Source organism: Elephantulus edwardii, unplaced genomic scaffold (assembly GCF_000299155.1).
Source record: "Elephantulus edwardii isolate Elephantulus edwardi_28Jun2011 unplaced genomic scaffold, EleEdw1.0 scaffold00101, whole genome shotgun sequence".
NCBI lineage: Eukaryota > Metazoa > Chordata > Mammalia > Macroscelidea > Macroscelididae > Elephantulus > Elephantulus edwardii.
In genome coordinates this window covers 9,648,982-9,660,667 of record NW_006399851.1, presented here as the reverse complement: position 1 = coordinate 9,660,667, position 11,686 = coordinate 9,648,982, and the positions used below count along the sequence as shown (strand labels likewise).

General features: G+C 42.7%; 1 protein-coding gene across 1 annotated transcript in view; it reads right to left on the bottom strand.

The window, feature by feature from the left end:
• Positions 1-11,475, bottom strand: part of CD83 (CD83 molecule) — a 24,205-nt gene extending 12,730 nt beyond the window's left edge. The window contains exons 1-2 of the mRNA XM_006891637.1: positions 11,436-11,475; positions 11,223-11,338 (exon numbers count right to left, since the gene is read on the bottom strand). Coding sequence (XP_006891699.1) covers positions 11,223-11,338; positions 11,436-11,475 — 156 coding nt within the window. The remainder of the gene's footprint in view (positions 1-11,222; positions 11,339-11,435) is intronic.
• Between the last annotated feature and the right edge of the window lie 211 nt (positions 11,476-11,686).

The following is an 11,686-nucleotide window of genomic DNA, read 5'->3' as shown; positions in this document are numbered from 1 at the left end:
ATATATATATAAAATGTTGTTGTGCACAGTTGAGTCGAAACTGACCCATAGTTGACCTTCTGGCAGGTTTTCAGAGGCAGTTAATCACATGGGAGGAGACTGCCCCTTCTTCGATTTCATCCAATTTGTTAAACATAGTTAAAATTATAGACACGGTTATAAATTATTCTGATGTATTCTAATCCCTTTGAGCAGCTTTTTTTTATTGCCATTTCTTGTGCGCTAACATTCATGTACCTTGGTTTCTAACTCAATTAAAATGTCAATATCATCCTCATCCATCATAAAAACAGCTCTTTATAACGTGCAAAATAGTTTGGCTGGGAAGTTGATGTCATAATGAGGGTAGAATGTATGAGCATTAACATCATTTTTTTCTAAGCGTGGTTTTATTAGAAAAAATTATTTTCCACTTTGGAATTTACTGGCTTTAACAGAGCTGGATTTATGGCTGTTAACAATTACGCGAGCATAAATAAGAGCACAGACTCTGGCTGGACAGGGCTGGAACCATATCCCGGTCCTATTCCAGCAAGTTCTGCTCTTTGGTCAACTAGGGCCTGATGTGTTCCTCTTGGCCTGTGAGTAACACTGTATCACAGAGCTGGTGTGAAATACTTATGAATATGCAGAGCCTAAGAACAATTCATAGGGCCACTGTGAGCCGTACACCCTCGATGGCACCAAACAACAAGAAGTACGGTGCTGACCACACTGTTGTTAGCTGCTGCCCCTGGGCACAATGGCGACCCTGTGCCCAGTGGAAACCCTGCCCATTCCTGGGCCATCCCATCATCAGTGGTGGATTGAACGACATTGCTTGCGCTGGCTAATTCTCAGAAGTAGGTCACCAGATCTTTCTTCCTAGTCTTAGATGGAAATTTCCCTTGAAACCTACTCAACACCCCAGATGGGTGGGCTACACTTGAGAAGAACTGGTAGGAGTTGATTGCAAGACTCTCACATGAAAGGTAAGAAATTATACCATCGAATCACTAATGTCCCCAAACCAATCACATGTAGACTTCTTCCAATTTTCAGTCTCCCAGTTTGTCATAATTCAAAACTTCATTAAACATATAAAATAGTTCCTTTCTCATAGGAAGGCCCATTTAACTGATTGTTTCAGCAACACTTAAAGACCAAATATAATAAATGAGTAAATGTTAGGAAGAGAGAAAATGTTCCAGTGCTGGCTTTGGAAGTGAAAGATTTAGTGTGACGTCTCAGCTTCACCATCAGTTAGCACTGAGTCTCTCCTGTTTGAAAAGACTTCATTTCCTCATCTGTGACTACACTACTTAAATCACATCTGGATATTAGAATAATCAAATGAGGAAATCCACATCAAAGGATGACAGGAAATAGGAAACACAAGGAGAAAGTGAAAAAAGAGTGCTGTCAGTGTGGGGACTGCTGTCAAGGTCAGTCAGGAAACAAATGGTGTAGGAATCAATGAATGAAAAACGAGTTTGTTCTGTAAGCCTTCACATATATCACAATTCATAAAACCCTGCTTTATACCTGGTAATGTCAGTAAACTCAACTCTGCTCATTGCCCTGGAGTTGGAACTCACTCATAGCTGACTTTCCAACGGGTTCTCCAGAATGTAAATTACACAGGAGGAGATTGCCGACTTTCCCCCTTGAAGCCTCCCAGTGGATCGAAACTGCCAGAGATCCAAACTTTATGTTAGCAGCACAACTCCCTGTGAAATACACCAGCAGAGATCCCGAGTTTAAAAACTGCTGGGTCTGGAAGCTTCCATGTTTTCCAGGCATTCTTTGGCCTTCATCTTTCACTTCTTCTCTGGTTAGGTTTTCCTGCAAGTCGTCTGCCCTCAGAAGAAACGATTTCTCTACACACAATGTCTCCAAAGTAGCCACAATATTCTGAATTGTTAAAAGTACCATGATAATGCTACTGCAGCACTGTCACTGGTCAGTTCTGATGCACAAAGATCCTGCAGGGGAGGGCGGAATGTAACTGAAACTCTAACAACAACAACAAATTACAGCACAGGAGACACTGAGGGGCTGCCCTCCTCTGTGATACAGACAGGGTCACTGTATGTAGGAATTAGGGAACTCTGGTGATTTAGTGGTAAGGCGTTGCTCTGCCAACCCCAAGGCAGGTGATTTAAATCAACCAGCTGCCCCAGAGGAAGAAGATGGGCAATCTCTTCCTGTGTGATTAAATCCTCTGAAACTGAAGTTATGAGTAGGTTCCAAAGCAATGGTTCAACAAGAACAACAACGCCTTGAAATTGACTTGGCAGCACAGAGCAGCATGATATGGTACACACAGGAATTTCATCTCAGAATAATAAAGAATAAGGGGAGGGTGGGAAGTATGATCACGAGTATAAAGAAATCTTAGGGAATGCTTAGGTCCAGATCTGGCTTGAGTTAAGGACTATTGGTAGAAGGTGTGAGGTTATCACAGGGGCAGACAGGAAAGGATGACAGTGAAAGAAGGATGATAATCATCATAGGCAATTCATGGTCATCATGGACCAGACTTTTTGGGTCTGTTCTGGAAACACATTTGGAATCGAAGGACTCTTTTTATTTTTTTTTTTTTTCAAGTTACGAATCTCTTTAAATGCAGCCCTACACACAACTTTCCTTTGCGTCACTGAGATGTCTCTGAACTTCCTCTTCTCCATCTGGTGACATGGCCAAGTGCAGATGCAGGAGAAGCCCAGCCTCGTGATCCAGTTCCCCCATTTAATCATGGAAAATCAGTGGCCTTGTTTTCTCCTCCTACACAGTTCAAATCCACCAGACGCTCCAGGGGAGAAAGACTGGCAATCTTCTCTCATGAGATTTGTTATTGTTGTTGTTATGTGCTATCAAGTCACTTGTGTCTCATACTGACTCTGTGTATCACAGCTCTGAACCCTTCTCTATCCTGTGCCAATCTTACTGTCTTTGACACTCCTACTCCCATGAACCCAGTGAGTCACTGTACCAATTCATCTCATTGAGGGTCTTCCTCTCTTGTGCTGTCCCTCCACCCTCCCAAGCACGATGTCCTTCTCCAAGGGCTGGTTCCTCCTTGCAACATGTCCAGAGTTATGTCAGATGGAGCTTCAGAATCCTTGCCTCCAAGGGGCAGTCTGGTTTCATCCTTTCTAGGACAAACCTGTAGTTCTCCTAACTGTCCATGGTTTATTCAATACTCTTCTCCAGCACCACAGCTCAATGGCATCAATTCTCCTTCTACCATTTCTAGTCACTGTCCAGCCTGTGAAAAAACACTGGTTGGTCACCTCACCTATACAACAACAATAACAATATCAAACTCTCAGTCCTTCCTCTTCATCCTCTTTCAAGCAGAATTTTAGGAACATTGCTCTGTCTCACCACTGTGTAAAATCTCAGGCTCTGCATTCCCATCTGGATGACCCTTCTCCAGTACTCTCTGAGGTAGCTTAAGTGTGCCTTACCCACTTCTCTACGGAATAAGATGGGCAGAACTAGTGTATTCGTGTTTTTATTAAGGAACTTTCATTGCAGTGAAAGAGTGAGGCCTCCCTCTAAAACTCCACTTTCTGAATAAACACTATTGTGTCCACCACAGCCAGTGTGGGTTTTTTAGATATATTCTACATTATGTCATTGTCTTCACTTAAAAAAGCTAGCATGCCTCCTTGGCATGGGGAGGATAAAATTCAAGCCATTAAAGTTTAGCAGTCAAAGGCTTCACAATTCCCTCTTGGCCCCCAATCTTCTCGCAGCTTTATCTCTCTGCCATCTGTCACACCTCATCTCCCTTGTTAACATATAATGCTTTAAGAAGGTCCTTCCACAGAACTGCTCTGTTAAAAGTTCATGTTGGACTTTAGTGGCCACTGCTAGGCTAAGAATTGTCATATGCTGCTAAATACAAGAGCCTTTCTGAAAACCAGCTTTATGCCTCTCATAACTTGACCCAGGGCTAAGTCAACCACTTTTATTGAAAAGTGGTTCAACCACTTTCACTGACAATAAAATGTCAAACAATAAAGGTACCAATGGGAATAGCATGGTTTTTCTTTGAAGGTAACACAAACATTTCCACATTTCAATGTTTTTAATGTTTGTACAGTGACTGGGGTAATCAGGATGGGTGTGTCAGAGGCATTGAGATTGGCACAGGATAGAGCAGGGTTTAGGGCTGTTGTACATAGGGTCGCTATGAATCGCAAGCGACTCGACGGCACATAACAATAACAACAACATAGTTAATGGAGACATGTCCCTTCTCCCATAAATATGCTCTTAAATCTATTTTACAGCACATAGCGTTTCAGAATCAAGGAAATGTAGTAAGTCATTTTGTTCTAAGTTGTCCTGTGCCTTGTGGATCAGTATCCCAAAAGACAATAGAGATAAAAAAATACAATTCAGTCCTATGGTAGGTTAGCATTATATGTGGGAGACAATGTTGTTATGACTCATGGACAAGTGAGGTCTGTGAAGTGGTTAGCCTTGAAAAATTGGACATTACAGCTGCTCACCATGACCTGCTCTGCTACAATTTCATTACCACTGTTATTAGTTGGAGCCAAGTCAGCTCTAACCCATGGCAACCCCACGTAAAGCACAATGAAGCATGTCTGAGTCCATGACTGTAGCCATTGTGTAGTGTCTTGGAACATCAGAGGCTCACCAACCAGCACTGGAGGTTCTAGTGGCTAAGCAGAAAGGAACTGAGCTACCAACACAAAGGTGTGTAGTTTGAATCCACCAGCTGTTTCACAGGAGAAAGGTGGGCAATCTCAAGTGTTATTTGCTTGTTGTTTCTGAAAATCTGTTAGAGGTTCATCCATGAGTCAGTCCTGACTTGATGGCACACAACAAAAACATGTCACACAATCTTCTTCAGTGATCTATTGCATTTCCATTGGTTCATTTTCAGGGGTCAGTCACTAGCCTTTACTTCCTAGTTTGTCTTAGTCTGGACGCTCCAGTTAAGCCTGTCCACCATGGGTGACCCAGCAGGTATGTGGAATACCTGTGACACTTCTCAACCTCATAGCAACACCTAAGTTATCACAGCAAGACAAACTGACAGATGTTCCTTCACGTTACTATGATTTAAAAAAAAAAAAAAAACCAAACACTACACAGGGAGGCGACCATCTGCCATAGCTATAAATGTCACCTTTGATCGAGTATCTGAAATCACAATCTTACTTCCCCTTTCTTCCCTACTTTGGAAATTCTCTCAAAAGGCCACTTGTCTTGTGACACATCTCTGTCCTCGCCCCCGCAGAGTCACTCAGTGATGAGACTGTATGTCCTCTTTCATTTTGCTTCAACTTAGGCTGTCAGGGCTCCTGGCTTGACACAAGATGGCCTTGCAGTTTCTCTGACAAACAAACACTCATTACTACTAACAGTGAACATCACCTGTGCCCAGAGCACTCCTGCCAACCTAGTCCTCTCTCTCCAAATCTACTGCAGCGTCATTAAAGAGAGGACGCCCCTTGCCTTGATCACAGAGATGCTCAAGCTGAAGCACAGAAGACATACTTCCACGGATGTCCACCCTCAGCAGATGCTGCAACCTTCAAAACCCTCTTTTGCAAGAACTTAAGCAAAGAACACAGCCAGAAGAAAAAGCTCCAATAAACCATCATCCCATTTACCTATTTTATCTAAATATCTAGCAAAGGGATACCATGTAGTATAACATAAAATGCTACATTTGACTACTTTTCCCCCTATTATATGACTTTGTATAACTTCTATTATGTAAGCAATGATACGTATTTGTGTATCTACTTGTTAAATCTACATGAATTTGTATCTACATGTATATTTATGTTGTTGTTACATGCAGTCAGTCACCTGTGACTCATAGCGGACCCTATGTACAAAAGCTGAACCCTTCCCTGTCCTGAGCCAGTCTCACTAACTCCGACATACCAACCCCCATTATCCCAGTTACTGTATCAATCCATTCATCCAGGGTCTTCCTCTACTGCACTGTCCCTCCACCCTTCCAAGCATGATGTTCTTTTCCAGGGACTGGTTGCCCCTGGCTACGTGCCCAAAGTATGTGAGATAGAGCTTCAAAATCCTAGCCTCCAAGAAGAAACTTGGTTTCATCCTCTCCAAGACTCTATTTGTTTTCTTGGTGGACCATGATATGTTTAAGACTCTTCTCCAGCACCCCAACTCAAAGGCATCAATTCTTCTGTATTTATACTCATAACTTAAATATGCAACACAGTATATATTTTTTAATATTTCCCTTCTCCACTGTGTTGATGAACAGGTAAATCAGTGTTTGATTAAGTAAAAAACTCAAACTCACTTCCACTGACATGGTTCCAACTCAGAGAGACCCTTCATTGAGTTTCCAAAACTGTAAGTCATAATAGGAGGAGATTCTCCCATCTTTCTTGCATGGAGTCATTGGCGGATTTGCAATCCATGACATGCAAGGTCTCTGGATTTAGTAGCACATTTCATTATGGACTGTGTACCAGAATTTCCCCAGAGTAAAATGTCGTTGTTATGCTATGCTATCAAGCAAAAACCAACTCATAGCTGACCATCTGGCTGGTTTTTAGAGGCAGTAAATCACACAGAAGATGACGGCCCACCTTTCTCCCATGGAGCAGCTGGTGGATTCAAAGCACCTGGCTTTGAATTAGCAACACAACTCCTTACCCACTAAGCCAACCAGTAGAAGGCTGGTAAAAACAAGGAGACCATCAGCAAAAAGGATTGACACGAAAGCCACAACTGTGACTCAAACATATGAACACTAAGGAACATGAAGAGGTAGAAGGCTTTGCTCTACTGTCCACAAGGTCATGGTGAGTTAGTGAAACATCAATGGCAAACAACAGCAACAAACTGGTGCCAGCTGGACAGTGGCAGGATGTTCTATGGTATCTGGTGGGCAAGAGGTAAATGGGATTTTAAACTGTGAGTCAATTTCATTGTAATCATGATGGACCTAAAGACTACAAGGATGTGATTCAATCCAAGATGGTTAAAGCCTTCCAGGATATTCTGGTTACTTATGCAGCACTCCACCACTACTGTCTTATACACAGACAAGAGGCTTTAGAAAGTCATGCCTGTGATAGTGAGATATACTGGGCTGGCAATGGTCACCAGTTCTATATCCCCACTCCTTAGTACGTTCTCTTTCTCTCTCATTTATTCATGCATTTTACAAAAAGTTGTAGGGACAATATGACAAGATGCTTAATCTTCTGTAAAATGAAGAACTCTAGTACCCCAATCACTGGCCCTAACAATAGAACACTCGATCTGTTTCTGTTGTACAAGCATAATCAGTGTGAAAATGTAATTACTGAGTTGGGAAGTAATAAATATTTACAGAATCCACTGAGACCCATTAAACCATGTTAGCAAGAACAATATCACCTCCACTGTAAGTGATTAGTGTACTGGCAGAGCACAGCTCTCCTACCTACCACTAAACAATCAGTTTGCTTTCTAAAAAAATAATCACAGAATAATGTGTGTGTGTGTGTGTGTGTGTGTGTGTGTGTGTGTGTGTGTGTGTGGCCAAAGGAGCCCTGGTGGCATACTAGGATAAGTGGTAGACTGCTGATGAGAAAGTGAGTAGGTCAAAACCACTAGCCACTCCACAGGAGAAAGTTAAGGGAGTTTTCTCCCTCTCATTAAGATTCAATTTGTTGTTGTTATGTACCATTGAGTCAGAACCAACCCATAGCTGCCTCTGCAGGTTTTCAGAGACAGTAAATCACACAGGAAGGTAATGCCCATCTATCTCCCACAGAGCAGCTGTTGGATTTAAACCGTGTGCCTTCGGGTTGCCAGTACAACTTCTTACCACTGAGTCACCATACCTGGAAACCTGATGGATGCTCACCTCGAGTCAGAAGGGACTTGAAAACAGAGTATTCTGTTGAGGGTATACTATGGACAAGGAATCTTTGAGTGGTGCAAAGAGTTAACTGACTGCTTACCAAGATGCTGAGGATTTGAATACACTCAGAAATTCCACTGGAAGGAAGACCTGGAGCTGTACTTCTAACAATTCAGAATTGAGAATTTTGCATAGTTCTGCTCTGACACACAGGGGTCAACCTGGATTAAAATCAATTCAGTGACAAAGGGTTTTGTTTTATACTAGAGGTAAAATAAAAAGGAGCATACTAAGAGGCTGTTTTCTGTTTTGTTTTGTTGGGTTTTTTTTACATAACAGACTTTTCCAAGGTTTTCAGAGCAAATCATGCAAGAACCATGCCCAATAAACAAGACATACATTACAGAGTTACATCATCAGCCGACATCCAAGGAAAAGCCAAAGGTTAATTGCCCTGGTTTACTGCACCCCTCCAAATGACCCTGTGCTAGAAGATTTAACTTGACAGTTGTTTGATCTGTACAGTGTACAATTTCATCTACTTGCTTCATGAGTCTTTTTTTAATTATTCCCTTGGGGATATTAATATTGGCTTCTTTTTTAAATTACTCTCTGGAAGGAATAGTGGTTTCATGTTCTCTTTCATCTTTAAGATAACCAATCCCCTGTCTGGCTAGTTCAGAGAAAGTTTTATTTGCTTTAACTTCAGTAATGAAGACAGAGCTGTCAAGATAGATCCTCAAGAACTCAGGCCCTGCAATCAGGTTTCCAGGTTCAAATCCTGGGGGAGTGAAATAAATATGTGAACATTTTCCTGATAGCTTACATATGGTATACATCTAAATCATACTTGTTCTTAAAATATTTTTTCTTAAATTTTTTTTCCTATGAGAATAGTTTGGAATGGTTCTTTTTCTCAGAACTCACAGTGAATAAGGTAGGAAACAAGGAGAAATAACAACTACCTATTTTCATATCCAACATGTTGCTTTAAGGCAGCAAGCAACACCATCTCTGACCCTTTTTCATGTTGTGTCAATCAGAATTCATTGAGCCCCTTTGCAATTAATAAGGAAGACACTAGAGGCCTGCAGAGAATACACAGTGCTGTGGTGCAGCCACTGTCCGCACACCCCCGCGCGCGCACACACACACACATCACCAAGATGCCTTAAACTATAAAATGCCCAATGCACATGAAGGGTCCCATAATGTATTTCCTAGTGAGCTGAGAAAAAACTGCTTTCTGTGGAAGGGTACAAACGTACTCAAAGCTAGGAGAGCAGTGAAGGCCACAGTATGAGTGTGAAACAGCCTGTCTGTGTAGTGCTGCTCTGGCAGTAACACGGGTACTGCTATACAAATAATACCACTAATACAGGTGTCTGGGATGCCAAAAGGACTGTAATCTTTTTTTACAAGGTTTTTATATATATTGACAATTGTTTTCCATAAACACACGTGTAATTTCCATTGTTTTCCTCTTTAACAATCAAAAGCATTGAGATTAACAGTTAAATTGTAATTAGAAAGAAATCCTATAAACCATCCCAGAATAATCGTAATGTATATGTATCCCTTCCTGTGTGATTTATTGTCTCTGAAAACCTGCAGAGGCAGCTGTGGGTTGGTTCTGACTCAATGGTACATAACAACAACATAACAACAACAAATTGAATCATAATCGTGTATGTATCCATATACCAGTTTGAACAGGTGCTTGCAAATATACTTATCTTTGAAACAACCTTATCAGCATTGAATATTATAAATATGATAATCTTTGATGTGGCGTTTAGGAAAATATATTACCAGTGTTTTACTTGTTACCCTTTTGTAGCTCTAGACAGTAAATATTTTCACATATTTACTGGTAATTTTTATTTCTGCTCCTCAGAGTTGTTGTACATTTTTTTTAAAATTGTTGTACATTTTTCCCATTGAAAATTCAGTGTTTTTACTATTGATTTAAGTAGTTACATGCTTTTTGTCAGATATATTGAAAATATTCTTTTATTGAAATTTCAATGAAAGTTTATAAAGACTTTGGATTTCCATTCATTCATTGTTTCCTCCCTGCCCACCCATTCCCCCTCAGTGCAGTTTTCTCTTTGAAAAGACAAAAAAAATTCTTTCCTTGTTATACAATCCCTCCTAGTCCACTCTACCAGGCAATTTTAGAATCAGAGGATATTTCCATTAACAAGATTTTCAAGTGTTGTGGCATCAGAACCAATTTATGGCTGACTCTACAGCATGTTTCAAAGGCTATAAAATCACAAGAGAGGAGAACAGAGCCACTTGGTGCCACAGAGGTGAGGTCTTTCTGCTAGCAGCACAACTCCCTAGCACTAAGCCACCAGAGCTTCCTGCCAGGCATTCCGGGCCCTTGTTTTTGTTAGGTGCGGTGGAATCAAGCACAACTCACAGAGGCCCTGACAAGAACAGACCTGACTCCTCTCCTATTCTGTGTCATTAGGGCAACTCAGTCCTTCACTGTTTATGGTGGGAAGTGTGACCTCTCTGGCTTCCCGCTCAGGTACTACTACAGACTTGATATCCTCACCCTGGACTCTTAGAACCACCAGACAGATGGGATCCAAGGAGTGTCAGAGGAGATAAAGTGGCTCCAGAAAGGAGAAGCGATGCCTGATGGTCAACTACTACCAACAACTATCACAGTCAAAACCCAAAGCAAGCCAGAGTCCAAGGATGTTTCCTCGCTGTCCTGGTGAGTACAACCACAGGTGACCTCCAGAATTAATCCAGTAAGAGCCTCTTTATGAATAACATTCATCTCAGACCATTTTTCTAGGTAGGGACAAGAATGAGATTCTCTGGGACAAACTGTGAACGAGCCCTGGGAATACAGTGGTTAGATGCTTGGCTGCTAACCAAAAGTTTGGTAGTTCAAAATCATTAGCCATTTCTGTAAAGATTCCTGGAAACCTACTCATTGCTGATGACTCATACTGACCCTAAAGGACAGAGGAGATCCCATAGGGATTCCAAAACTACCTTTTTATCTGAGGCAGCTGGTGGGTTTGAACAGCTAACCTTTTGGAGCTGATTTCTACAGCGGTGGAATCAATGTGTTGGAATCAAGTCTGTGGTCACAGTGTAAGTTGCTTTCTGGTTTTAATTTTTGAGACTTGGGACAAAATGTATCTTTGTATCTGGACGCGTATGGTAAAGGTTTGGGGCGAGGAGCCAAAGGGGCAGGAAAGCCATACTAGAATTCGACAGCACTTGTTCAGCGGTGAGGAACACCTCCTATTTGCCAATCCGGGTGTCCTTTCCCAATGCCCCTAAAGGAGCAGTCAAATCTCAGCACCCAGAGGCATTGCTCCCTTACCTTGATCCAGGAGATCCTGTAGGAGACATGAGGGTCCCAGGGGGCGGTGCAGGGTAAGTCTACCTCTTCAGAGCAAATCACCTTCACATCCCGCGCCGCGAACGCAAGGCTGCAGGCTGTAAGAGAGAGCAGAACGAGCTTGGTGAGCTGGCTGGGACTGGGGTGCCGTGCAGAGGGAGGGTGCGGGGCGTGGGGCGAGTGATCGGGCCCTACCGCAGCTCAGGAGCAGGAGCTGGAGGCCGCCGCTCGCCATGGCTGGAGCTGCGCCGCCTGGGTGTGCCGGCTATGCGCGCTGGCGCGACGCTGCGCTCTTGTACCCGCGCTCTGGGACTTCCCCGCCCGCAGCCCCCGGAGCCTAGGCCTGGGGATTCCCCCGCGTGGCGGAAGCCGAAGTCACGCCTTCCCTGGCCTCGCGGGCTGCCCAGGCACCCGGTCCAGCCCAGCGCCCCACTCCCGCCTCGTGC